We start from the raw sequence: 27,966 nt of genomic DNA on the forward strand, positions 1-27,966 counted from the left end.
GGCGAGCATCCAAATCAGTTGGAAATGCGAGGTCGAGATTTTTATCCGTCGGATGTAACAGGAATTTTTTGACGAAATAATTGGAACATTAAGAATTTGGTTTGTCATTTATTTATTTATTTACAAAAAAGGCAAGGGTGGTTCTGTAATTTTAATTTTGGGGTGGGGGAAAAAATGAAAGATTTGTTCACAGCAAATATGAGCCTGTCGTATGAAGAGCGCCATAAGACGATGTAGCAAGAAACTAGTACAAAAGTATAGTTTGGAATAATACTTTTGAGTGATCAATGGCGAATAAATTAGTACAAAGAGAACTGAATTGGACGAGCCCCAAGTTACATCGATGAGCACTTGAATCCTCCGGTCTTAGCATCAGTGACGGATTCCCAAAACGATGGCTAGTTTAGTTCTTCTCAGCCATCTTGTCTGTGGCCTAATTGATCATCCGGTGCAAGACATCAGGAATAAAAATGAGTACAAAGCGAAATGAATTGGGCGTGCCATGGGCTATATCAATGAGAATTTGAATCCTCCAGCCTTAGCATCAGTAACAGATTCCCAGAACGATGGCCTTTTCTTCTCGGCCATCTTCTCCTGGACTTTTGCTGCGGCCTCATCGATCATTCCGGGAAATGATGCGTCGGTGGCAGTTTTGAACTTCTCGAACAGATTTACCCTGTCTTTGGTTCCGGAGACGAGCTCTCTGGCGTTAGGCTTCCGAAGAAAATCCAGAACATTCAGTAAATTACTCCTGCATTGTACAATTTAGAATTCTGAATCAGAGAAAACAATTGGCAAGCTCATCTTAATATCAAGACCATTTGATGGAGGGCATGTATAAAGGGACTGTGTGAACAAAGAACTTAAGCAGAAGACATTGGGCAGATGATCACTTTCAGGCTAATGACCAGAACCAATTGGGGGATGGGGGAAACACATGCAAAGCAACGAGTTTTCTCTGGTTTGAACACTCTCTAACCTCATTTCGGGCCACATAACTCAACCCCACTTAACGCCACTCCGACCTGCTAATTTAGCCATTTACATTTATGCACCACCATCCATCTTAGTTTTTCACTGAGTCCCAACTTCCACCATCCTTAAACGATTGATCAAATTCCCAAGCAGGTCAAATAAATTGACAATCGCGTCTCCCACGCACGTCCACCTTGGCTGAACCACTTCCAATTTGGTCGAACTCCTTTAACTTAGCCTCAACTCATCCGAATTCCATCCCACTTCATCTCTTATGGCCATGCTCCCTATTGAAGTCAGAGCAGTTTCTGACAATGTGGCAGCTGATAGACTGAGTGGAATATGTTGTAAAATTACTTCAACACACCCATGCATATTTACTACAATTAATAGCAAGAGATTATATCCTTAAGCTGACAAATGTAGTCTATCAGTACTTCCAACACACACAGTAATGGAATGTGTTGTGCACCTTCAACTTTACAATGTGATATGAAACATACAAGAAAACAAAGCTAAAACAAGAAGAGCAGACATTCAAATTGACAATTACAAGTGAAAATATGTACCATATCTTTCGGATGCACACTGCTATTCTGAGAAGAGAAGGCGGGTCTATATTCAAGCTAGCAATAACAGTATGGTTATCATTTACCAATTACCATGCTAAGTACCTAACCAAGTGCACCACAAAGACATGGAGCCAACTTTTCAAACTGAAGATCAATAGCTGACAAGCATGCATGCTTGCCATTTCAGTAACTCAACCATCAAACTACAGGTTCTAAGTATCATGAACCAATGTACCGAACAAGATCAAAGTGATACACAAGGGTAGGTTACGCCTGTCTTCATTTTCATAAGTGATGCCAAGTAGCTTTTACAAGGAGTATTTCTACAGAACAATTAGATATGAATTTAGGTTACTTGTAATGCTTCCCTCCGAGGTTCTCCAAGTAGAAAATTATTATCTGCATTACGACTTATAAATGGTTTGAACAACGCCCTTACAACACCAAACATATGCTACCTGAAAATGTGGATTGCTATGGTAGGTTGAAATGAAAAGGAATTTTTAATGTTGTCAATATGGGAATGTTGTTTAATAGGGATGCACTTACATGATTGAACTTGAACCACTAGATAAAAAATCACTAAACCTAAGCAATGGTAGTAGACACATGTAGGCCTAAAACTCCTCAATTAACCCATAATCTCCGATATCGGCTAAATTGGTCTGTCAAGTTTTACTTAAATTTGATAGTTAATCAAGGTCCAAGATGTAACAATCTAGTAAGGTCTCACATGGGGAGTTGTGGGCTATTCGAGGGCTTCTATAGGCTTGGAAAACTACTATTAACTAGACATTAAACATTTTGAATCAATAGTGAAGCCTCACAAGATAATGGACCAAGCATAAGCGATTATAAATTTTTAAATGGCACAGTTTACTCACTAGACAAGCTCACATTCAAGGGATGTTAAGTGTTAAGAAAAGTCCAGTATTTTGAATCAGTTCAGAGACGTATCAAAAGTAACTTGGCATGGAAACAAAAACACTTAAAAGGTTCCACAAAAACTCACCGGCTTACATAATTTTGTGTGATGGCTATAGAATCCTCAAGATTGACCACCAAATGCCACCATCCGTTGGGTACAAATACTACCTCCCCAGCTCTGCATACACACTCCACTGGCCTCTTCTTCCACGTTCTACATGCTGCATAGAAGTTCATGAACCACTCCATGATGGACACTGGACTGGCAACCTCAGCTCCATCAGCACTAGGATGCACTCCTGGTGGCACGATCTCTGGTGGGAACATGATCCACTTCTTTGACCCCTTGATAACTGCATTCCAAGCAGAGGTAGAGTTTGGGTCAACATGGAATGACGATCCTGAACCTGCGGGTCCAATTATGATCCACCGGTAGTCCGGCCGCTCCTTTCCAAGCACAGAAAACAAATCTTCCCTGAAGTATATTGGAACCTCATATTCAGACCCAAGCTCGAGCACCTTGTCTGCAAACTTTGGATCGAAGAGGTAAAGAGGCCGCTCCTCCTTTGCAGCATCAGAATACTGGAAATACCTTTCCATTGTCATCTCCACAGGGCCAACTGCGAATTTAACGTCACCACAAATTCGCACTAGTCGTTCTCGGTTCCACCTCTTCATCGCCGGCCAGGTGTCGAGACATCCTTGAAGTAAAACAGGCTTATTAGGATCCTCGAAGGTGTCAATGAATTCCTCGACCGAGATGCCACGGCGCCTCTCGATGTTGTCGATCTTGAGCCACTCGGGCTTCATCTCGATGCTGGCGCAGAGCCAGCTCTGAAAGAGGTAATCCGAGTAGAAATTCCTGATTACTAGAGTCTCAGAGGGAGGCAGTGGCGAGGTTCTGGAAGCAGAGGCGAGGTAGGTCGACCTCCATGAGCCGCAGAACAGGAAGTCACCGTGAAAGCGTTCGAGGACGAGGGCGCGCCAAAGAGGGTCGTGGGTCGCGAAGACGTAGAGAGAGCGGCTGGTGGAAGAGAGGATGGCGAGGTCTCGCGCAGGGAGGAAGGTGAGGACGTCGAGGAGGAGGTCGTCAGGGAGGATGCGGAGGGCGCCGAGACCAACGTCGCGGGCGTTGGCGGAAGAGGAAGGGCCACCAAGGAGGAGTAGATTTCCTAGGGGTTGGATCGCGTGGAGACGGGAAGAAGCGGAGGGTTTCAGCTTGAACCCCAACACCTCCGCTCCCTCCTCCATGTTCTCCTCGTCCTCTTCATCCTCCACTTCTTCAACTTCAGGTCGTAGTTCATGTGCCATTTTGGGGAAGGCCATGGCTGATCTCTTCCGCTTCTTCTTCTTCGTCTTCTTCGTGGCGGCCGCCGGTCGGCTTCCTTCGGATGAGACCGTGGAAGTTGCTCGCCATTTTGCCTCAAAGAGGTTCACGACGAAGAGAAATGCGGGTGGGTTTATAAATAAATTGGTGCCGGTGGTTTCGGACCGGGCCGCTTGTTTTAAGAAAACAATTATTTAAATAATAATAACAATAATAATTTTTATTATTATATAGAATTAATTTGAATATAAACAAGAAGAAAAGAAATGTTTTTCAAGATCTTATCTTTTAGTTTGGTACCGTTAATTTAATTTATTAACTCAAATTAATGACATTTATGAGAAATACTAATACAAAAGTTGCAGATGCTAATTACATTATTATACTATTTAAAATAAGATTTATTTTTTAAAAAATAATAATATATTTTCTATTTATTTTATTTTATTTTGGCTTCTCTAATTTCACAAATTTTCTTTAAAGACGTTTAACACGTGCCTGAGCCCCATAACCTCACCAGGGTTTGGGCGCGTCGCTGATTGTGGGAGAAGGGGTTTATTCGTCGCCGCCGCTCATCGAGGGATCGTCGAGGCGCCGGGAAGAGTGAGAGAGATGGCGCTATGGATGGACGCGGGGGAGAACCCCGTCTCCGAGAGCGAGAAGGCGGACTTGGAGGCCATCGCCGCCATCAAAGAATCCGCCGCCATCGAGCTCAAGGTTAGTTGCTGGATTCTCAATCGTGTTTACCCTTGCTCATATTTATTTTTCCCCATTTAGGTTCTGTTAATAGGTCGCTAATCTTGAAAAGGTTCGTTTTTTGAACAATTTGATCGAGAAGTTGGTTACTTTATTACAACAGTGTCCAAGTTACTAGTTAAGTTCGCGGTTTGGTGTGATCAAAGGAATGAATTTTGCTTAGTTGATTCCTGATAGGTACTAGTTGATATAAAAATTTGGTTTTTTTGGTGATTATTGAGAAAAAAATTCTAATCTTTTCGTTACCTAAGTCTGCATTGCTCTTTTCTATCAGTCGGCTTGATGGCACCTTGTTGTGCTGAAATCTAATAACTAAGTTTTTTTCAGTGTTGTTTAAGGAATTATAACCTAAAGAGGAGTCTTTTATACTAAATAGTAGTAAATTCGTTAAGATACAATTGCTATGAAGTAGGTGACTAGAACTAGTTAATCTCTTTAATCAGGATTTGACGATATTTGAAATGCCAAATTATATAAGACAAGAGGAAAGATGATAAGGAGTTCCAATTCTTTACTGTGCGGTTGGTGGTTCATGGAAACTGCAACTGTTGTATCTTTACAAAGCCAAAATGTGGGAAATGATGTCCTAGACTCTTAGTTGATGAAGTCTTTAGTTTGTAAGCTCTGGGTGAAAACAATGTAAACTTCACTGATCATATTTCTAATGAACTTTCAAGAATTAAGTAATGGCAGAATGTAAGCACGTTTTCCAAGACTAATACACACTTTGCGAGCAAGTTTATGACTTTTTTTGAGATTATTAGTTCATGATGTTTAATGATTTATGTATCATCATTCTTAATTGAAAAAGGGTAATTCTATCTTGCTATTTTTCACTGTAGTTTTGTAAAGTGGTACACAAAAGATCAGATAAAAGACAATGTTTTTGCATGGAGGTTCATAAGTGCATGATCTCCTCGTGACAGATTAAAATGCACTCTTGTTAAATTCATTGTTGAGGAATAAACATAACCATTTGTCACTCATTTAACTGGGGGAAGGAAAAATAAGTAAAATATTAAATAGATTTCCTTTATTTAACCAAGTTATATTGTTCTATGATTCTGCTTTTGTTAAACGTACTTTATCAAGTTGCTGTATTCATTATCCAGCATCATGGCTATTGGCTAATGAAATTACAGCATTCAGGAAAAAGGTAATCAGTTTGTGAAAATGGGTAAAAAGCATTACAAGGAGGCAATTGATTGTTACACCAGGGCAATTGATCAGAAAGCTCTCAGTGACTCAGAACAGTCAGTCATCTTTGCTAATCGTGCTCAAGTGAATTTGCTCTTGGGCAATCATAGACGTGCTTTAACTGATGCTGAAGAAGCAATTAAGCTATGCCCAATGAATGTCAAGGTTTGTTCTTCTTGATTGAAGCTTCTCTTTGTGAGATTATTATCTTGCATGTAAATGATAGCTTCGTATACTAGTATTGCTCATGATAGGCACTAGCAATTGAATTTTTATGCTTAAATTCGTTATTAAAAATTTGTTTATCATGAGTGCTTGAGTTTATTTCTTCTTCTAGATACATTAGTCTGAGACTATAATTTATTTTCTTGGATTAGTCATCCTTTGTTTTTCTGTTTAATATCATTCTAAGTTTATTATTCATGTCAATACTTGCTTGAGTTTATTTCTGTGTCAAGATGGATCAACTTGAATTCAATAATTTAAAATGGTTGATAGGGATACTATAGAGCTGCCAAGGCTGCCTTTTCCTTGAACCTATTTTCTGAAGCCACCTCACTTTGTCAAAGGGGACTTGAACAAATGCCCTCTAATGAAGAGATGAAGAAATTGTTTGTGCAAATTGATTTGCAGAGGCATGAAGAAGAAAATAAAAAAACTCAAATATTAGAAGTCGTTGCTGCAGCAAAGGTAAGCGATGCTAGCAACATGAAGATTTATCACCAGGACATGCAATTTGACTACTTTCCTGTCTTTTGATGCTTTTTAGATGCTTTCATCTGCTTTGGAGAATAGAGGACTAAAATTTGGGAAGGCCCAGTATCAAGAACTAACTGGAGTGAGAAAACCTGTATTAGACAAAAGCGGGATTCTTCATTGGTCAGTCATACTTCTTTATGCAGAGGTTATGTCCAGTGACTTCATTGAGGACTTCTGTGAAACTGACGTGTTCTCATCCCATCTTGACATGATATCCTTTATGATGAGTTAATTTTAAGTAGAATTGCTTAATCTTTGTGATGAGATGGTCTTGAAAATGGAAAAAAAAATCAAGTCCTTGACTTTTAAAACATGTTTTCAGAAAGTTCCCAGCCATTACCATGGGATGAGAATCATGCTTATACTAGAGATGCTGTTGAATTGTACTATCAGGTTTGTTTATATTCGGAGACATCTATAAGAGTGGTCCTGATTTTTTTTTTTTGTTATTTTTTGGGGGGGATTTTGAACATGTGATTAACTTATCAGGCTAGCATGGGGACTCTTTTATCGAAGAAGGAAGTTCTCAAGTATCTGTTAGATGGCACAGTGAAGTCTGGTCTTGATGGCCTATTTGATGAAGATAAGGATTTGGAGAAAGAGCTGGATGATAGAGTCTCTTTTCCAGGTATGCTTGTCCCAGTTCTCTGAAAGTTGTATCAAGCTCAAGCTTCTTATTGAACTCAACTAGAGACATTGCTGTCCTCATAATTTACATTAAAAAAAGTGATCTAATAATGAAACTTATATTGTTTCCACAATTTTAATATACTATAGGAATTTTCAAATTATGAAAATTTGTAAAATATTTATTCCGTTTATGAATTTAAAGAAAAATTAATAAAATATGATTATAATAGACAACTTAATAAATAAATTGTTTACAATCTCAGTTCATGAATATTAACAAGGCGAATTTAGTAGTATTTTTATATTATTGAGCTTGTTCACAAACATCTTATTTATTTAAGCTTTAGAGGAAAACAACAAGGTTGTGAACTCGTGATCCCTGGAAATTAAAGATGAGTGGTTTGTGATGAATTTGCGATGTCTATAATCTAAGTGTCAAACAATCATGAAAGTGAAACTGATTGTATTGCTTTAGTTTTATCTTTGATAATGAATAGAATTAACTTCTTCCAAGTTTTTCAACAAAATGATGATCTTCATGTCTTATTTCTGATTCTGATTCTGATATTTGTGTATATGTTCAGGAAACAATCATGGTAAATGGATCAAGGTGAATGAGAAAAAAACACTCCTTGACATTTTACGGCAGCCTGACTACATCATTCCGGCTGTCCCAGGTATATTCCATGTGCTTCTAGTTGGTAGTTTCCTTCTTTTTCTTTTTCTTCTGCACCGTGTTTATTTGGATAGGAATGCGAAGAAAGAAATTAGGCATGTGTAAAAGTTGGCTAGTTTATTTGCAAATCGAGAATTCAACTAACTTATCTTCCTGTTAAGTTAATGGGCTTCCTTTTATGTTATTGATTTGCTTAACCTTGAATTGTGTTTACCTCGTGCAGTTTTGTATGTGGTTTCGAAGAAATCTGCTTTTTATAAAGAGTTCAAAGCCGGCAAATGGTCACCTCCATGAATTCCAGCAGTGAATATAATTCAGTTCTTTGTTCTTGTAGTAGCACTTTTTACACCTGTAACACTAAACGATACACATCTTGTATTCCCTGCTTTAACATAAGTTATTATTGATCATCGATGAGTTGTTTTAATATGTTTTCTTCCAGTAATTTATTTTCTGAGTGCAAACAGATCATAGCATTGTTTCCACATGCAATTGGCCAAATATATATCATTATCTGAAGATTAAAGGCTTAACCAATCAGACAATTGAAAGTGTTCCGATCTCTCATGCTATTGCAGATAATATAGGACACAGGTGAAGCCACACTGGAATCTCATTATTAATCAACCTAAACGAACTTATTTATCAAGCTTTTGATTATTTTAGCACCTCCTCCCTGCAGCCGCCTTAGTTCAGTTCTCTGAGTTCATCATGCGATGTGGGCGGTGCAGCACTCGCCGAAGCCATATCAATCGATATAGGTGGTGAAGCACCTGCCGGAGCAGTAGGAGTGGTGTGTGAAAGTTGGAGAAACATAGTTCGAGATAAGGAATATTTGGAACAAAAAAACAAGAGAGAAACTACAAGTGAAGAAGATTCACCTGGAAGTGGAGTTGGCGTGCAAGGGAGGACGAAGTGCTCGCAGATGCGCTTGCCAATCCTTCGAGGTAAGTCGCAGCTGGTGCAGCATTTTCTGGCGCAGAGCAGATCGAGACGTGCTTCAGCCGTGTTGGCTATGGCTGTGAGCAGCAGCAGCAGGAGGCAGAGCGCCAGCCAGAGTCCGCCTTTGACAGCCATGTCCGCCGTGGAAGGTCTGCGTATCGCACAACTTGGAGAGTACTGAGATGAGAAGGCTGAGGGAGGTGTTATATATAAGCAGATGTCTCATCCATCATTTTAGTGAATTATAAAAAATAACAAATAAAAGAATAAATTAAATAATATTTTTGTACTTATTTATCTATCCATTCCATATGATGAGTCTACGTCCTGATCAATTTCCCGATTAAATAATTCCGTCATATTAGATTAAATTTTATCAAGTATTTTAAAACAAGTTGATGGATTGAAATTTTATCAACGTGGATTAGCCCGCAATGGACTTGGGATTGGCCCGTGGCGGGTTTAAAAGTTTATTTATTTATTTTAAAATTTAAAATTAAAATAAAAAATTCAATGAATTAGTAGAGTTTGATCCGTCTAAATTATAATTCAAGTTTAAAATTTTCAATTTAATCAATTTAAATTGTAATTCAAATTTAAAATTTTTAATATTTTTTTATTTTTTATAGGCACGTGAATTGGCTCGTTTAGCTTGTAACTCGTCTTGACTTAGGTTTGAGTTAGAGATTTTCTCAACCTGTCAAGTTGGTGGGTCGTCCATTCCACTCCGTCATGTGATGAGTTTTTAATGGGTTGGTCTGTCTCATCATAAGTTAGCTCGTTTGACAGTTCTATTAACTAGCTAGCATCGTTCCAAAATGAATTGTACGTGGTCTTATCGATTGTTAGGCGATCGAATGCATATATGGAAATTATGAGCACAAGTGCATGTGGAGAGAATTGATGATCTCTCGGTTGGTATAGAATTTTGCAGACAGTAGCGATCCCTATGTCCTGCTGCCAAACCATTTCAGAGTAGTGATTTACTCTTATCACTTTGCCATCACCTTTGAGATTAAATTAAATGTAACCTTATCCAACACAATTAGAAGAGACTAACTAATCTAATCAATTAATCACACAATTAGGCAACAATGCAATTTCCAACAATACATTCAAACAAGGCTATGTCAGCACCATAATTCTTTTTCTTTAAAAAAAAATTAAATTATTTTTTAATTAAATTTATTTCTGTGCCATGAACTTCTCTAAAACCTGAGAAATCAAGCGTTCACTGGACTCGTAGAGATTCCAAATCCAAAAGGAAACAGAGGGTCATAGTGTGCATCTCCAATGTTCATAGGCAGCTGCTCGGCAGACTTAAACCATGTCCTCGGAAGCTTTCCTGTAAATCCGTAGTCCCCAAAGAGCACATCGGCCACCCCCTGGCCTTCGCTTCCAGGAAGCCAAGCTGCCACAAATGCATCAATCTCGTCGATGACCGGTTCCACCACCAACGGTCGACCGGAGATCATGATCACGACGCACTTGACGGTGGCACACACATTTCTGATAAGGTCGAGGCCAGGTTCAGGTACAGTAAGGTTCAAGTTGTCCCCAAAGGTTTCTGCATATGGCGGTTCTCCGACGACGACGATGGCATATGAGAAGTCGTTTTGCTCGAGGAAGGAAGTGTCGGGGTTTTCGGAGAAGACTATGTTTGTGCTTGGGTCTACTGTGGTTTCTATGGCCTCAAAAATTGTAGTTCCTGCAATGGGCAATTTAGGATTGATTTTATCAAAACTGAAAGTGTAATGTAACAAAATTGAATGCTGTGCATTACCAGTTATGTTGTTGTTTCCACTAATTCCTTGCCAAGTAACTGTCCAACCACCACATTGGTAGCCCAAGTTATGGGCATGGCTTCCGGCGACAAGAATGCTCTCAGTCTTCTTAGGCAATGGCAGCACTGGGCCTTGGTTCACCTTTCCATTTTTCAAAAGAACAAGCGACTTCCGAACAGCTTCTCGGGCAAGTTCCCGGTGTTCCTGCATTGATCATTCACAAATTTTACATTAACAGTCAAATCTTTCGAAACAATAGTGGCATTGTTTAATTTACCTGGCTGCCCAAATGATCAACTAATGAGAGATCAGGGTAGGGGTTCTCGAATAGGCCCATGGTGAACTTGACTCGAAGGATCCTTCTTACAGCATCATCGATTCGGCTCATCGGAATGTTGTTGGTCTGCACTTGGTGAGTCAAGTCATTGATGAACTCCGGGTAATCAAAAGGGATCATAACCTGCAAAGCACCATGGAATTAAGAAGGTATCAGTGACAACATCCTCATCAATTTCTATGTATCATGGAAAACATAGACCATCTAACTTGTTAGATATTCAAAAGAGTTCGAATTGGCGGTAAATCAAAATTGATGAAAGAACCAAAACAATGTCTTACCACGTCAATGCCTGCAGTAATTGATGCCATAATGGAATAAGAGTAGTTTGAATGTGGAGGAGAGGTGATCCTATCAATTCCTTGCCAATCCGATATCACAAACCCCTGAGAAAGGATTCAGTTACATACATCTCTGAGTTCAATGTAAAACATTCAGGAGGATCACTTACCCTAAACCTCAGAGTGTCTTTGAGGAACTTAGTGATTAGAAACCGATTAGCATGCATCTTTACTCCATTCCAGCTTGAATATGAAACCATTATCGTTGATACGCCTCGGATAATAGCATGGTAATAGGGAGGCATGTGGATACTAAGAAGTCCATGAAAATCAACAATGGTGTTGTTTTCATTGATACCCTTGTTTGTTCCACCATCTCCTACGTAGTGCTTGGCACAAGCAGCAACATTTTTCCTGTGGAATGAGCATGGAAGAAGACAATCAAGGAATTTCGACAAACTAAGGGACATAAAAATTGGTGTTCATGACTAATACTAAAATGCAAAAGCACAAAATTCTCAAGTTTTTTTTTGTTTGTAAAGCTTTGAGTTAAACCTTCTTACCCTCCAGCAACAAATGGAACTCCTTTTTGAGAATTTGCAGGAAGAGTGCCCTGTAAACCGTCGATTAACGATGTCATTTCTTCAACTACTTGTGTATCTTCACTGTAACTCTCATAGCAGCGGCCCCATCTTGGGTCTCTACAGACCTACACAAGGCCAAGAATGCCAAGAGAAGCAGCATTATTTGCACAAGTTTATGAGATACCGATAAGATTGAACAACATGGAATCCAAGTAGGAACGAACCGCAACAGTAGGAGCAAAAACATAAGGAATGCCAGTTGCTCTGACTTCAAGAGCAGTAGCAGCTCCAATTTTCCTTACAAGCTCTGGATCCCTATTCAAAACCACAAAAATTGAAACATCTGTTCATCCACAATAAATTCATCACATCATGTTTTTTCTTTGTCAAATTTGTTCAGTAAACACTGCTAAGACATTGCTAAACAATGGAAATCACATCTAAACTCTCAGTTAAATGCATACTTTGTTCGTAAAACTATCAACAACAATCAACAGCCTGTACTACCAAATGTCGAAAGTGAATCACAGTAGCATGCTCAATTGAGGGACAGAATTCATATAGTAAAACCCCTACGATGATGAATCTCAACCATATTGCATAACAAGGATCATGAGGATCTAAACCATTCAAAAGTCCTAGACAACCAACATCTATTGCTCTGTCAAGGATGAGATTCACATAGTCAACCCTAAAGAGGTTTAGAATCTAAACCTATGAATAAGAATCTCAACCCTATTGCTCGACCAAGGGATAGAGTTCATCAAAAACACAAATCTGATAACATTGAGGATCGCTGAAAACTTCCCATGCTCACCTTGTGGCTCCAAGGCCGACATTGTGAGGGAAAATAGTGGCTCCATAGACATTATTGTTGCCATGAACTGCATCAATGCCATACAGAATTGGAATCCCAAGCCTTGTAGACAGTGCTGCTCTCTGCATCTCACTTACCATGCTGCACCAAGTAGCAGCAGAAGCCTGAGGACCAGGAGAACTTCCTCCGCCACTCAGAACACTACCTGCACACAATACTCCATAAAACCCTAAATTTTCACCACAAAATAGATAGATATAAATCGACTCCATTAGGGCATTAAACAAAACACCTATGAAGTAGTTCTTGATGGCTTCAGGAGTTGCATTGACTCTTTCAATTTGTGCCATCTGCCCAATTTTTTCAGCAAGAGTCATTCTTTTCAACAAGTCATTTATTCTCGCGTGGAGTGGTTGCGTAGGGTCTTTATATTTCACGTATTCTGTTGCTTCTCCTTTCACTGAAGCGTAGTGCAGGATCGCAAGAAGAAGAACAAGGATTCTGAAGGTTCCCATAATTTTAACCTGCAGAAAAATACAAGAACAAAAAGAGGAGGTTTTTGATGAGTTTTCATGAGAGGAACATTCACAGAGACCGTTGTAGTAAAAGAAAACTAAACAAAATCTAAGAAAAATTTGACGTCTAAGATGCAGTAAAGGAAAAGAGATTGTGCATGGCAAGGAATGATTACAGTGGAGAGGCGACGTGAAGAGATGGTGGTGGCAGTAGTGGCAGTTGTCGTGAAGGCTGTTTATGTAGAAATTGATTCGAATGGTTTAATTTAATTTCCTGAAAAAAAAATATTATGTAATTTTTTGATCGGGTTAAATTATCTCCAGTTATGAGTAGGTTACCATTTCTATGAGCCCGTTACCATAATTAAGAAATGGATAAATACCGATTAAATTAATTCAATTCCATGCTGTTGTTTCTTTACCGGTCGCGATTTACTTGGCAAGGAATAAGAATTCCGTACAAAAAATCTAAATTTCTTGAATAAATATGGAATGATTTGTGATTTTTTTTAAAAAAAAGGTAATTTGTTTAAAGAAATCACAGAGAGAAAAGAACGCTGAAATCATATGTATATCAAACGAGCTTTTCGTCTTTTTTTTTATAATTAGTAGTACTTTTCTTCCAAAATATCTACAATTTGAATTTTTGGGGTTGGTACTTAGGTAGATGAGAAAATTATTAAATCTAAAAAATGGAAAAAAATTACAAAAGTATATATATATATATATTTGATGATTTAAATATTTAATTTTTACTATCTAATTAATTTTAAATGTTTTTAAAAGTGTTTAATTTGACATCATAAAATTTTTTTATCAATCATCAAAATAAATGGATCAGATCAGATGGTCCAAATCACAAATGAACGAGATGAAATGCGCTGTGTAAGACTAAGGCGCTTTACCATAGTGCCATTGCCCGAGGGTGTGCTCACAAATCCAATTTTTACTTCTTGAAATCGTGGAAAATGAGAAAATTGTTAATTTTTTTTTGAAAAAAAAAAAGAATATGGAGGTGATCATTGAGTATAAATGTATAATACATCTAAGAAAATTCGACACCATCTAATTTGAAATATAATCAATAAAAAAGACAGATAATTTGATATTAAGAAGAGATAAAGATATGTGGATGGTTTAATAAATGATTGAAGTGTACGATCCATGTGACACGGTATACGTTGTGATATTATGTGCGATAAAAAAGGTATCACCTAATTTACGTGCATGTTTTATCCTCTTCTTATTTGGTGTAGTCAAGAATTAGATCAGACATCGTTTTGAAATCTACGATTCGACGGATTTAAATTATTAGTCGGATGGATAAAAAAAAATCTCGATTCTTTATCTTAATCTTCAAAGATAATTATAATTTATAATTCGAAATCATTGATTACAATTTAATCTATAATTCATGACAATTCAAGATTATTATTTATATTTTATTTTTTAAAATATTTATAAATTTATAAATATGAAAAATTAAAAAAGATAAAATTAAAATATAAAAGAATTAAAGTCAAGTAGCCCTTTGGTATAATATTTTTTGTTTACATCTAATCATTAAGTAGTATTTAAACTTAACAAAAGTCAAGATACGTACAAAGTAAATCAAAAAGGATGTTATTAAATAAATTATATGCCTTAGCGAATTTAATAAGCTTAAGGGATAAAATGATAGAATAAGACCTATAACCAATCCATTAAGAAAATTAAATTAAATTAATAAATTTAATATGTCAAATATAGAATAATTACATATTAAAAAATTTAAAATAAATAGGTTAAAAAATTGACTTGGTAGAACAATCTTACATTAAAAATTTTAAAACAAATGAATTTATTTATATTGAGTCACCATTAATATCACTAAAATATTATTAAATAAAAAATTCTCATTAAAAAAATCTAAAATAAAAAAATTAAATACTAATGAAGTGAATCGACAATTCAATCGTTAGATCGTCAGTTCATTTGGAATCCAATCCTTAATACAGATGAGTTGATCACCGATATAACCCATTGAATCGGATTAACGAGTAATCAATCTATTGATCCAGTTCTAAGTCAGGTCTGATTCGGACCCGACCACAGGTGTCTCAAGAACACAATTCTTTTTCTGTATTCAATCCTTTTTAATGAAATGGATTAGAACTTTATTAAATTTGTATAATCCTGAATGTGAAAGGAAGGAGTAATAGAGAATTCATTTTCTTTCCTGAATTTTTTTTTTAAATTTAATTCTCTCCAAAAATAATAGAGCGTTCCTTCTTCGTTTCCTATCCACGCAAGGCTTGATAATGGATACCCACTAATCTGCTTCTTCCGCTATTCAAATGGTGATAGATGTCTAAACGTGACTACGAAGAGGGGGAAGTTGATGAAGATTACATAGTCACCGCCGACGCAAAGGAAGGAAATTTCCCCTATGCATGTTATTTTTTCATAATACAGTCAGACCTTAAGTGTGTGTGTATATATATAACACAATTGGATTCAAATTTGGATAGTATCCAAAACAATTAAGTATCTCACTGCTCATAAGTTTTTCTATATTAAAATACATCTTAAAATTTTGAACTCATTAAAATACTCTATAATTTTTTTTTAAAAAAAAATACATTTTCCCTTTTTGTTTATTCCCATAAAAAAAATAATACATTGTGTAGATAAAAAAGAACATGTATGTATAAGATAGAAACAGATATTGAGCATTTCTAATTTTTCTCTTAATTAATAAGATAATTAAATTAGTAAACAGTCTCTTGTAAAAAATAAAATAAGATTGTACATAATAGATCTTTCTCCAAGATCCGGTATCGACAGAAGCTTTGTGTATTGAACTGTGTTTTTTTTTTTACTATGACCATTAAATGACATAATTACTAATTAAAGGGTAAATTGATAAGAAATTTAAAGCTCTGAGAGGTATTTTTGGGATTTTTTTTTTTTGAGATTTCTCACCTGAATACTTCAAGCTAAAGTTAGGGTTGTACTAAAATATCCAAATAGCGCTCATTGCAGTGCAACAAAATTCATCGACAATGAAAAGAATGCACCATTCATATTTTGTCTAGGGGAAGAAAGCAAAATCTACACAATGAAACAATGAACAAAGGCAATCATCAAACAACTCGTGCTGACATGTCATATGGGGATTTAGAAATACAAGTTCTCTGCTACTACTAACCGACTCCTAGTTTATACAACCACAACTCGATCCTGTACGAATAATGAAATGGAAGTCAGGCATGAAATTTTCAAAGAGTTATTCAAAATGGCAAATAATATTGCTCATGATTAGTTGTTTAGTTCACCAAATGACAGACACTACTGTAATAAAATGAGCACCATACAAAATAGAAATAATTTGCCATCTTAGACTAGATATGAAATGATCATATTTTGATATATTGAAGATATATATATATATATATATATATATATATATATATATATATATATACAATACATGGGTTTTTGTGTGTTTTTTGAGAAAATTATGTTAAAGTTGATTAGTAATTCATCTTAAAAGATTGAAATACAAAAGAGTTCGATTTAGGCAATTGAAGGACTTGGAGTAACCTAGCTTATAAATTAATGGACCAAATGGAAACAGATTAGTTTACCTTGGAAGTCATATTTGTCATGGCCAATTGAAACTTCTCCCTTGTTTTTGCTGTCGCAACCTGGCCAGCCACTGCCACTTTATCAAAAGCACCTTGCAGCCAAGCTGTCCCAGCAGTTACGTACCTAAATATTCCGTTCATACAGGCCAAAATTAGTACTTGTCGCTAGTTCACTTTGATACATAAAGGAAGCACAAAGTACCCCATCTGTTAAGGTTAGTTGTATAACAGATAAATCTGTACCTGTTAGTTTTGACGGCTGAACCAGTATCATTCAGCCTTTGCTCTGCTGACTTAACCTTCTCGTTCACCACAGAGATTCCAACTGTCAATTTGTCCGTAAAACCAACCCGTTTGTCGAAAGAAATTACTTTTTCTGAAGCAGTAGCCGTCAAGCGATGCTTCTCATCAAATGCTTTAGCTCTGTTAATAGCATCTTGTCTAATCGCTGAACCCTTAGCGAACACGGCTGCCACAGCACCTTGAGCTTTAGTGACATAAACCCGTCCACTTCTTGAACTTCCACCCTGTGTGTGCTCAAGCAAATTATTTCTTTTAGACCATCGAAACTAGAACCAAAATGCATTAGGGCATAACAGAAGAGATAATTACACTCGATTTTGCAGAGACATCGTGCGTTGAAGCATAGATTCCAACAGGGATATCAATTGTCACATCAGTTTCCTTAACTTGCTGCAAAAATTACAGAGTCGACAAAGTGAAACAACTAAAATAAGTAGACATGCTGACAATCTCTAACATAGGATAGGATATAATGAGTTTTACCTCATCAATTGTTGGGACATAATCTTCAGCGGGAGTTATAGTCACAACCTGGTCGATGATGGTGGCTCCCTGCCAAAGAAACAGGTTGATATAACAATAGGGAAAGATCAGAGTACGTATCAGCTAAGTGGATATCACAAAAAAATAAGGAAAGAACTTCAATAAATTTCCTATAATGATAGTGTTCCATTTGTAGCTCAAAAATGACTTCAAAGTTATTTGAGATTGTTAGTTTTGCTATTGCTTAAGCTAGCTACTAAACATGAAATTTAATGTGACGATAACAAGGATGAATGTACTTGGTATGTAACTTTGAGCTAATTATCAAGAAATATTGGCAAAAATTGGTCATAATTAGACTAGAGCTTCTTTTAATGTATAATAATATTGTAGAACTTGAAAAAGTTATCATGGTATATTATAGAAAAGAGCGAACAATGTATTAACTATATCAAGGTCACACAAAGCTTATACCACAAAATGGTTTAGTGTTAGAACTACAACAAATTTCCTATATAACGGTTGGGAGTTCGAGTGCAAACTTGAAAATGGCTTTAAAAATTATTTGACGTTGTCATGGTCTGCTGTTGCTTAAACTGAGAACTGAAAAGTAAATCTCTCCCACGCTGGATGAATACAATTTTGTGTGCAAGAACTTCGAGCCACCTACCAAGAAACATCAGCATAATATTGGTCATAACTGGATTAGTACTATTTTATTTTTTTCATCTTTGATCAAGAGGTGTCCTTGCACTATATTAAATGTGAGGCAGTCCCATTTGGACAAGGAGTGACAAAGTTAAGCCCTTTCCAATAGTGTTGCTATACATATTTGAATATCCCAACTTTGGCTACTCGCTTAATACTTGACCAAGCAACTGTTGGCGACTCGCTTAGTACTTCTAATGTATAGAAATATATAGAATCTAAAAGAATTAGCGGTAGATTAAGGGAAAGAAAGTAGTATAACATTTGATTGAGCTAGCAAGATAGACCTAGTCTGAAACATAAAAGTATAACGTTTCAGCCCTATTCGATATAAGAGAATCAATAAGCTTTCCTGTCATAACTGAGAACAGTGCTATGAAACAATGTGTCCAAACAAATAAAATAGTAGCCTATCAGGCACTACCAAGACAGATCAAGTGAGGATCTATTCGACGAAATCATAAGAAACATATATATTATATTACATACCGATAGGAGTAAAGCAATCTCCAGCGCTTTCGAATCTTTAAAGGTAACAAAAGCGACTCTTCGAATTCCGCCTTCACTGTCAACAACACCCACATATACTATAGCACTCAGATCTAAGATTAACCAAGAAACCTTAGAAGCACAGAAAATTGCAACAGATGAAACTAAAAGAAGAAAACCAACCCTCGGGTCTCGATGCGTTCGATGTCGCCAGAGAAGGAGAAAAACTCGCGGATCTCCCTCTCTTCCACTAGATCTGATATGTTTGCGACTCGAATAGTTCTCGTCTGCGAGGAGATTCGCAAAACCACGGACGAGGCAAACAGATCAAACACAAAGATGAACAATTAAAAAAGTTCGAAGAAATCAAAAGCTTAGCGCATTGCTTCTCACCTGCATCTCCTCGTCTGTTCCCGGAAGGAAGGAAGGAAGGAAAAGGGACAACGAGTCTTCCGCCTCCAGAGATTTGTTTCAAATCCTCTTCCTCTCGCCGCTCCAGAAGCATTTTATAGAGGTAGAGAGAGAAACGATATGTATACATATCGTTATAACGGACTGCTACGAACAACTGTTTCCGTCTTCGATTTCGTTACGCTTCTTGTTTGCGAACGCTAAGTGGCTGGTTATAACACTTGCTATATTGTGATGGTCGTAACGGCCGTTACTTCACTGTTAAAAGGTAAAACTGAGTCAAATCTAGCGACATATATACCATCATTATGTCAGTTCATGTGGAGCTTAGTTTATTTCAATTCAAATGCCGACAACACGGAAATTAATTTCTAATTTGCCAATCACTGACACACTAATCATATCGAAGAATAAAAAAACACGATACAACAGTTGGAACGTTATTAGAATAAAACGTAGCGCTGGGCTCGAAGTTGTCAGGCTCATTTGTTTACTAAAGAAAGGGAGAATTGACTAAACGATTTGTTTGGCAATTCACAGTGGTTTAGGACTTTAAGCCACTTTATCAGCACACAACAATTATGTCTTTCCGATAATGCCAATTTAGTTTTTTAAAAACATTTCAACTTAAAATTTAGGAGCATCATATATTAAATGACGAAAATAATTATTTGAAAGAGAGACGTATACTAGTAATAAAAAATATATAAATTTTTGTTGGTTTATTTATATACATTTATAATTGTGTCGGCCTCTTAAGGAAAAAAGAAGAGAGTTTGACTTCAATTACGTGTCAAAAGAACTGAATTTGGAAATTCTCGGAAAGAGCAGCCGCCTCCGTTGACTCCATAAAAAATGAAGGTCAATAAGTCGAAATTCTTGACCAAAAACCAAGTTTCATCTAGAACAAAACAAATACGCGGGGCTCAAAATTAATTTAATTTTAAAACAAATTGATTAAAGGATCTTTGGATGGATCATTTTATGAGCAAATTAAATTATTTATATGCGCTCGATAATATAAAATATAAAGAAATAAATTCGAGTGTTAAATCCCCATCTCCACGTTACCACTGCACCAACGGCTCCCGCCGCCGGTCACGTGGCCCTTTGGACAGTCAAGGATTAAGTGGGCCCATCATGGCCGAGTTCGAGCCCACCTATCAGATCTGCGAACTGTTCAATGGGCTTCTTCGTTCTTGGCACTGGATCTACGCTGTCTTCATCATCAGCCACACCGCCCAAATCTCCAACGTTTCCGATTCTTCACAACTTGTTCGCGTTGGAGATCAAGAATTTATTGGTCATTGAAGTAGGCATTTAATGCCTTTTCGACAATAAATTACTGGTAAACAAGTGCCATATTGTTTCAAGTGGAGATTATTGGAATGTTCAATGCCGGAGAAGCTGCTAGTTTGTTTCAGGAACGGCGACAGACAATAGCCATCAGACGGGAACTTTGAGAGTGAGAAATGGCAAGAGCCACCCCATTTGACCTGCTCAATCAAGTTCAACACTATCAGTTCAGTCAGCTCGATTAGTTTTACATACCCACTGATCGACTAGCCCCAAGCAGCTCAATTTTCTCGTCCAGTTCACCCAATTACCTAACCAATGCCCCTATTTGTTCATTGCCTTACCCAACGTCAATTATTCGATCGCCCAGTTGTCTTCTTAGATCGTTCAAGTTGATCATCGGTCCTGATTGAACTAGTTGGCTCCTCCCAATCGACAAGCTGATCGATCATTCGCAGGTTTTTGGGCTTTTGCCACCAACAACAACTCTTGGTTGGTGGGGGAGTCAAATTATGGAGCTCGGGTCATCAATAGAAACTTTATTACTACTACAGTAAGTGAACATTAATGCTGTCCTGCATTTGTGCAAGGCCTCCATGCTCATTATATCCTGAATATATAATAAAAAATATTAAAGCAATAAATATGCTGAGTTGTTCTCCACTAGTCGATCCTTTCTCATAATGAAGAGCTAGCTCTCTGCGTTTGGAAAAGATCACTGCATTTTAGAAGCATGTTCCATTTGAATTGGATAATTAAGAATAGGTCTGATCCAACTGAACTGTGCAGAGACTCCAGTTGAAAATTGACTTGCGACCAATTCAATTTAAAGAAACAAAAAGTAAATAAAACTTTGATAATTTCTGGAAGAGAAGAGGTATAAACATAAATTTGTCTGAAATTCTATTTATCATGTATTATGATGAAGGTTATTAAATTTCTGGAAGAGAAGAGGTTATTTCTTCGCACTATAGAATCATTAAATTGGAAACTATAAATATATAATTTTAATTTTATCAGAAGGCATGTGGGATTAGGTTAAAGCGGGATTATAAACTGAAATATAAAGTGAGTTGGTCGAAGTAGTAGAGTGTGTTGGGTGTACTGTTGGTGGGTTTAGATTCACCTCAACATGTCTTAGAATTTCTGTTAGCATCCATGCGATTAGATCTTAAATTTGAGCTGAGATATTACAATTATTTTTTGATCGATATTGGGCTCAAAGTTGATCTATTATCGATGAGTTGACGTCCCCTTCGTACGAGATACAAGGTAGTCGTAGCCAATTAATCGCACAAACTTATACTTTGAGTCACAAAGTGTAAGTTTGGTCGATCATGTCAGTATCTAAAAATAGTTTCTGAGATATATGGTTGAGATAAATTTAAAATGGGGAAATATAATTAGAAAGAAATAAAATATATATTTAATAAAATAAAATAAAATCATTTTAAGTTAGAAGCCTACTTTGAGAGCTCGCGAGGCTTAAAATGACCTACTTGACTGTTAAGTCAATCATGCATATTTGATGTTTTGCCAACGAGAGTGTTTTGAGTAATGCCTACTAATATAAGAAGGTTTTTAGCTTGTGTTTGACTTTGGCTCATCGAATATTCGGTTAGTGAATGCATTCGACAAGTTCTTTTGGGTTAGATGACTTGAGGTTGATCTTAACCCTAGTTGATTGCGTTGTTAATTAGAGATCAAATCTGATGACAAATCCTTTTTTTTTGTTAGTTATAGATTGTAATTAAAGAAAATGGAAGGGGTTAGACATGCAAATGGAATGGAGTCGAGCAGGTAGAGACGGAGCGAGGAGAGGCAAATTCACACGCGGTATCTGTGTCATAACTACTAACTTAAGTCGATGTCACAATTTTGTGACTAGTTTTTCACTTGCGGATTCCCACAATTATAATGTGATTTCTTTTTTATTTTGTTTTTGCCTATCTCTTCTTAGCACTGCATTAAAACAAACACATGTCATGCTACCAACAACAAAGCCTTATTCTGACTACGAAGTACACACATAGTGGTGGGTGGTCCTTGGTGTAATTCTTGTTTGGGATTTGTTTGTTTGGTTAAAAATTATAATCGATGATAAAAGAAAATTGTGATTAAAAAAAAGTGTGATTTCTCTTTTGTTTAAAGAAAATAAGTCTTTTTTCTTCTTTATCTTTTTTTTTAAAATAAATTATTTTCTTATATCATAATCAAATCAAATGAGAGAAAAATAATTTATTTTCTATCACTTTATTTAAAAAAAACAATTTATATAAATGTTTTTTTTTCTTGGAATGGATGTTTAGTAAGCATAGTAACCATAACACAGCAAACACATGGCATATTACTACCAACTCCGTTCCCTCCTCTTACTTATTTCCGTCTCTTTGGTTTCAGATCATCTCCATTGCATTCCAATGGCGGCCATTGCGACGGCGGTATGCTTCTCCTCCTTCCTTCTCTCTCTTTTCTTACTCTTCGGCCTCCGGCAGATCCACGTGGCCAGCGCTGACGCATCGACGGCGGCGAATCCGTTCACCGTTCGGGCGGCCCTGATCCGTTACTGGAACCGCAAGGTGCCGACCAACCGCCCGCAACCCGCCTTCATCCTCGACAAACTCTCCCCGCTCTCCGCCCTCGACTCCGCGACCTACTCCTCCCTCGCCGCCTCCGACCCCGCCGCCCTCTCCTCCCGCCTCAGTGACCTCTGCGCCGCCGCGCGCCTCCTCTGCAACCCCGAAGATACCATTACCAATACCTACTCCGACGCCGCCCGCAAGGACGACTCCTCCGCCTTTGGCTCCTACCAGAACTCCAACTTCTCCGACTACGGCTCCGGCGCGAAAGGCGGAAGCAATGGGTTCAGTCACTACTCCGACGGTCTCAACGTCCCTGTCGACTCCTTCCGCCGCTACAGCCGCGGCTCCATCGGGCACAACGATTCCTTCGCCTCTTATGCTGAGGAAGGAAACGTCGTCACGGCCAACTTCACCAGCTATGCTTCTTCTTCCACCGGAGGCGCCAGCGGCTTCGACTCCTACGACCACGAAGCCAACGTGCCGGACCTCAAGTTCAGCAACTACGATGCCGACGCCAACGCCCGGAAACGATCGTTCTCAAGCTACTCCGACGCTGCGAACGCCGGGGACCAGTCCTTCACCGGGTACGGCAAGCGCGGAGCCTACGTGCCCACCTCCTTCAAAGGCTACGCCACCGACACCAACGTCATTGGTTCCTCTTTCAACGGCTACGGCGAGAGCGCCAGCGGCGCCAACGATTCCTTCGCTTCGTACGGGTTCAACGGGAATGTGCCGGTGAACAACTTCCAGTCGTACGGAGACGGCGGAAAATCTGGGTCAGAAAGCTTCACCAGCTACCGCGACCAGTCCAACACCGGCGACGACAGTTTCAGCTCCTACGCCAAGGGCGGCAACGCCGCCTCCGCCGAGTTCACCAACTACGGCAACTCCTTCAACCCGGGGACCGACTCTTTCAAGGGCTACGCCGAGGGCTCCGGAAAGCACAAGGTCACCTTCAAGGGCTACGCCAGCGACAACACCACATTTAAAGCCTACGCCAGATCGGGAATCGATTTCAAAACCTACCGCAACTCCTCCGTCAATCCCCCCTCGGGTGCCCCCACAGACGCGCCCCTCCTGTCCCTCCACAGCGGGAAGCCGGCAAACCGGTGGCTGGTGGAGCCGGGCAAGTTCTTCCGCGAACGCGAGCTACGGCGGGGGAGCGTGTTACCAATGCCGGACATCCGCGACAAGATGCCAGCGCGGTCCTTCCTCCCGCGGTCAATTTCCGGCCGGATCCCGTTCTCCGTCGCCGACGTCCGTCGCATTTTCGGGATCCGGGAGGACACGGCGCTGGGGAAAGCGGTGGGCGAGACGGTGGCGGAGTGCGAGCGGGCACCGAGCCGCGGCGAGACGAAGCGGTGCGCCACCTCAGCGGAGGACGTGATCGACTTCGCGGTGTCAGTACTAGGAAGCGACGTGGTGGTGCGGAGCACCGCCTCCACCGCGGGTTCCAAAGGCGACATCCTCATTGGAAAAGTTAGCGGGGTGAACGGCGGTAAGGTCACCCAGTCGGTGTCGTGCCACCAGAGCCTCTTCCCTTACCTCGTCTACTACTGCCATTCGGTGCCCAAGGTGCGGGTGTACGAGGCGGAGATCTTGGCCGTCGATTCCAAGGAGAAGATCAACCACGGCGTCGCCATCTGTCACCTCGACACGTCGGCGTGGAGCCCGTCCCACGGTGCCTTCGTGGCGCTGGGGTCCAAGCCAGGCCTGATCGAGGTCTGCCATTGGATTTTCGAGGGCGACATGACGTGGACGGTTGCAGACTAATCAAACATATTATATATCTAATATGCCTAACGCGAATAATGAAGGCATCCAGTGTTGCAGAAGAACAGTGTTAGTTTTGTGAAGTAAAAGTTCTTGATTAGTTCTTTTCTCCACAATTTTTTCCCTTTTGTTTGAAATTCTCCTATAAATTTCCTCAGTGATTGTTACGAACAAAATTTGTCATTGCTATGGCATCACCTGAATTGAAGATATACCCAGAACAAAATTTCTCTTTCAAACAATATAAGCTGTTTGTTATCAGCGTTACCTGTCATTGAAGATATACCTTGAGCAAATGGACTTCCTTTGTCCTCAAACATCTGTTATTTAAGAATCACAACATCTGTTATTTCGAACTTTTTTCAAACCAGATTAGTGACTCTAAAACTTCATAAACAATTCTCTAATAAAACAGGGTTACCTCAGCTTTAACAGATCAACACTGACCTAATCCCCTTTTTCTTTTGCTTTCTTGTTGCTTTATCTCCTTGGACTCTGGCAAACAGGAGGAGCTCATTATGAACAATAAAAAGATAAAGTAATCACACTGAACAAACTTAAAGCCATGATCATTAAAGATAACAAACAAACTGTGCGCATTTAGCTTGAGTCTCCTTGAATAGGACAAGATATTTGGTCAAAAAGGTCCGAGTCCTGGAAGACAGCAAGTGAAGCAGCACATGCAGCGTGAGATCAATATCTTCTGCATTATCATTCGTCGGGCCATCCCTAAAAACAAGGAATTATCGTCGAACTGTATTTAATGGTTTGAATTGAACATCTTTGGTCCTGCTCGGTGACAAGGGCCTTGGAGTGGTCCTACTTGGAGGGCCTTCGATAGCCAAAGATGCACAGTTTATCATCATCGAAGTTCATTAATCAGACAATCTATAGTCAACTTGAGGGAAGTGAAAAGTAAAACATGTGCAGTAGGTGTTTCTGTTTTTTTTTTGAAGGAATCCAATGGACAGTAAGTTCAGAGTCAAAAGAGAGTAAATGATGAAGAAACCAACTGGCTGAATGATCAGAGTGGGTACCTTCACTAGCAGTGTCTTGGCACATGTAACTAAAGCTCTTGAGGAAAAAACAGGACCTACTGCATGTCATTTCTGCATTAGAAGGATTAGATAGATGGGCAAGGTTTCCTCTAGGGTTCATAACATAAAGCACATAGTTATCTCTCTGACAATTAAGCAAGATAAGACAATTTATTTTTATAATAAGAGATTTAGATAAAATCCAAAACAAGTTGACATCTCCAAACTGAAATTCACAATACAATAATCTATAGCATGTCATTAGAAAATGTGCAAGCTTTACGAGAATTAATGACCTAACAAGGTTTAATATCAGCAAAAAGATGAGACAATGAAGAACAAGGTGGAGAAAATATTGCCGAATCTTTAACATCTCTAAGGCCACTAATAATGAGATATATATTTAAAATTTGCATGCTAAAGTAACATGAGAGGTAGAAATTAGTAAGGCACAGAACTAAGTAAACTTCAAAATTAGATAGCCAAATAAGCTAATGAAAGTATAAGTAAAATCTTAAAAATTAGAAATTCATCTAATTTTTTAAACAAGAATACCTAGCTATGTTTCCATGTTTCTAAAAAGTTGCTACAATGTAAAAAAGCAATAGGTGATATAGATAATTTCTGTGCATGGAAAGTTAGAACAAACTAGAAACAAAACAAATGATAGAATGTGGGTTTTAAAAATCAGAAACTAATTTCAAGTACACAATCAACAAAGAGAAAAAACTACAGTCATGGACATGATGGAAGGATAGTAAAATATCAACTTGGACCGACACTAAAATCCAAACTATTAGGAATCTATGACTTGTCTTGCAAGGATATTAGAAGTCATGGATGTTACTTGATTAGAAACTCCATCAAAAATTTCACATTGCATATCATTTAAAGTCAAAATTATATATTCAGGAAGTGACAAAAAAATATAAGCTCATTGGACAATAAGAGAAAAAACAATCAACAATCAAAGAACATTTTGTCACTTACAAAATATTAGCAATTAAATGTAAACCGATATCTTTTTGAGTTTAACTTTATCTGATACAGCAATAAGATGAAGCATATACCACTTACCAATTACGTTCATAACAAATAAATGTATTATAATATTTGATAGCCAAGCCATGCAACAGTAATACCAAAGGAAATACCTTATAACTGGCATAATGATCATAAAAACAGGATGCAAAGGAAAAAAATATGAAGCATAGAAAAGATAAGGGATCAATTCAGTATTTTTCCTAATTGAAAAATATGGAATACAAACTCTTTAAGTGTTCAAAATGTGGGAAAAATTGAACATCACTAGGAAGGTTCAGTTAGATGAAGTAATACATAAACGAGTCATGAGTAGATGATAAAACCCAAGACTAAGTTCTTCTGGGAGTTAGATCCTTCAACATATCTTTTAACTTGTTCGTAAAAGTGCATATGCAAATAATCCCATCAATTTATTTGAAATGTTTACTTTGTGCCAAATATGAAAAGCAACATCTTTGAGCTTAGAATAACTCTTTGAAAAAGATTATGATATTCACCTAAAAGATAACCTGCTCTTCTTGAAAGGTGATATTAGTCGCTTGATTGCTAATGTTTCCATGACAAGAAATAGAACACTCTTGCTTAATATTCAAAATGATATTTCCAAATGTATAAAAACTTATTACAAAGACACCACTTAGCTATGACATCTTCGATTTGAGCATCTCAATTTTGGAGGACTAGAACTGCTCTTAAAGAAGGAGACGGCGAGAGAACTACCTTGCATTAAACATCCTGATCAATTATGTGAAGTATATCTAGTTGGAAAGCATTTCAGAAAAAGTTTTCCAAAAGAGTCAAGTTCAAGAGCTCAAAAGTTGCTTGAGCTCATACACACGGATGTTTGTGGCCCGATAAAGCCAAGTTCACTTGGTAAGTGTAACTATTTCCTTTTCTTCATAGATGATTTTTCTTAAAAAACTTAGGTGTATTTCTTGAAGCAAAAATCGAAGGTCTTTGGTGTATTCAAGAAATTTAATGCTATGGTGGAAAAGGAGAGCGACCTTGAGATCAAAACCCTACAATATGTTTGAGGAAGAGAATTTACTTCAACAAAATTTTAAGAATTCTGTGAAGCAAATGGAATTCGATGACCTATAACAGTTCCAAGTTTTCCTCAATAAAATGGAGT

At 38.1% G+C, this 27,966-nt stretch overlaps 4 protein-coding genes across 5 annotated transcripts; 2 read left to right on the forward strand and 2 right to left on the reverse strand.

Moving 5' to 3' along the window:
• Positions 1-215: 215 nt before the first annotated feature.
• LOC141813153 (uncharacterized) lies at positions 216-13,079 on the reverse strand. The gene is made up of 11 exons (XM_074701064.1): positions 12,857-13,079; positions 12,565-12,769; positions 11,972-12,062; positions 11,727-11,872; positions 11,334-11,577; positions 11,164-11,268; positions 10,823-11,005; positions 10,545-10,749; positions 10,002-10,469; positions 2,560-3,859; positions 216-751 (listed from the first exon to the last, which is right to left on the reverse strand). Exons 1-11 carry the CDS (start codon positions 13,077-13,079, stop codon positions 508-510), a joined length of 3,414 nt encoding a protein of 1,137 aa, XP_074557165.1. The 3' UTR covers positions 216-507.
• Positions 4,336-8,248, forward strand: LOC141813853 (uncharacterized). The gene is made up of 8 exons (XM_074701844.1): positions 4,336-4,518; positions 5,707-5,919; positions 6,253-6,444; positions 6,524-6,724; positions 6,826-6,906; positions 7,003-7,141; positions 7,728-7,820; positions 8,043-8,248. The coding sequence occupies exons 1-8, from the start codon at positions 4,414-4,416 to the stop codon at positions 8,111-8,113; spliced, it is 1,095 nt and encodes a 364-aa protein (XP_074557945.1). The 5' UTR covers positions 4,336-4,413; the 3' UTR covers positions 8,114-8,248.
• Positions 13,080-16,093: 3,014 nt separating the features above from the next.
• LOC141813154 (binding partner of ACD11 1-like) lies at positions 16,094-19,170 on the reverse strand. 2 transcript variants are annotated; one of them, XM_074701066.1, is made up of 8 exons: positions 19,085-19,170; positions 18,875-18,978; positions 18,692-18,767; positions 17,495-17,563; positions 17,321-17,401; positions 16,952-17,235; positions 16,709-16,832; positions 16,094-16,301 (listed from the first exon to the last, which is right to left on the reverse strand). In XM_074701066.1, exons 1-8 carry the CDS (start codon positions 19,088-19,090, stop codon positions 16,281-16,283), a joined length of 765 nt encoding a protein of 254 aa, XP_074557167.1. In that variant the 5' UTR covers positions 19,091-19,170; the 3' UTR covers positions 16,094-16,280. The 2 variants fall into 2 exon arrangements, with proteins under 2 accessions (XP_074557167.1, XP_074557166.1); XM_074701065.1 differs by having other exon boundaries at positions 16,952-17,244.
• A 3,567-nt stretch (positions 19,171-22,737) lies between these two features.
• LOC141813927 (BURP domain-containing protein 12-like) lies at positions 22,738-24,814 on the forward strand. The gene has a single exon (XM_074701936.1). It carries the CDS (start codon positions 22,738-22,740, stop codon positions 24,751-24,753), a length of 2,016 nt encoding a protein of 671 aa, XP_074558037.1. The 3' UTR covers positions 24,754-24,814.
• Positions 24,815-27,966: the final 3,152 nt, after the last annotated feature.

The sequence above is a fragment of the Curcuma longa genome, chromosome 20 (genome assembly GCF_044706935.1).
Source record: "Curcuma longa cultivar G26 ecotype Majalengka, Jawa Barat chromosome 20, ITB_CL_G26_1.1, whole genome shotgun sequence".
In the NCBI taxonomy this organism is placed as follows: domain Eukaryota; kingdom Viridiplantae; phylum Streptophyta; class Magnoliopsida; order Zingiberales; family Zingiberaceae; genus Curcuma; species Curcuma longa.

Coding starts and splice junctions, on each gene's coding strand:
- LOC141813154 (XM_074701065.1), bottom strand. Junction 17,564..18,691: donor AGATTGCTTTACTCCTATCG/GTATGTAATATA, acceptor TTTCTTTGGCAG/GGAGCCACCATCATCGACCA. Junction 17,402..17,494: donor ATGTCCCAACAATTGATGAG/GTAAAACTCATT, acceptor TAATTTTTGCAG/CAAGTTAAGGAAACTGATGT.
- LOC141813853 (XM_074701844.1), top strand. CDS start 4,414: ATGGCGCTATGGATGGACGCGGGGGAGAACCCCGTCTCCGAGAGCGAG. Junction 6,907..7,002: donor CTGTTGAATTGTACTATCAG/GTTTGTTTATAT, acceptor TTAACTTATCAG/GCTAGCATGGGGACTCTTTT. Junction 7,821..8,042: donor CATCATTCCGGCTGTCCCAG/GTATATTCCATG, acceptor TACCTCGTGCAG/TTTTGTATGTGGTTTCGAAG.
- LOC141813927 (XM_074701936.1), top strand. CDS start 22,738: ATGGCATATTACTACCAACTCCGTTCCCTCCTCTTACTTATTTCCGTC.
- LOC141813153 (XM_074701064.1), bottom strand. CDS start 13,079: ATGGGAACCTTCAGAATCCTTGTTCTTCTTCTTGCGATCCTGCACTAC. Junction 11,873..11,971: donor TTTTTGCTCCTACTGTTGCG/GTTCGTTCCTAC, acceptor GGCCTTGTGTAG/GTCTGTAGAGACCCAAGATG. Junction 11,269..11,333: donor AAGACACTCTGAGGTTTAGG/GTAAGTGATCCT, acceptor ATCCTTTCTCAG/GGGTTTGTGATATCGGATTG.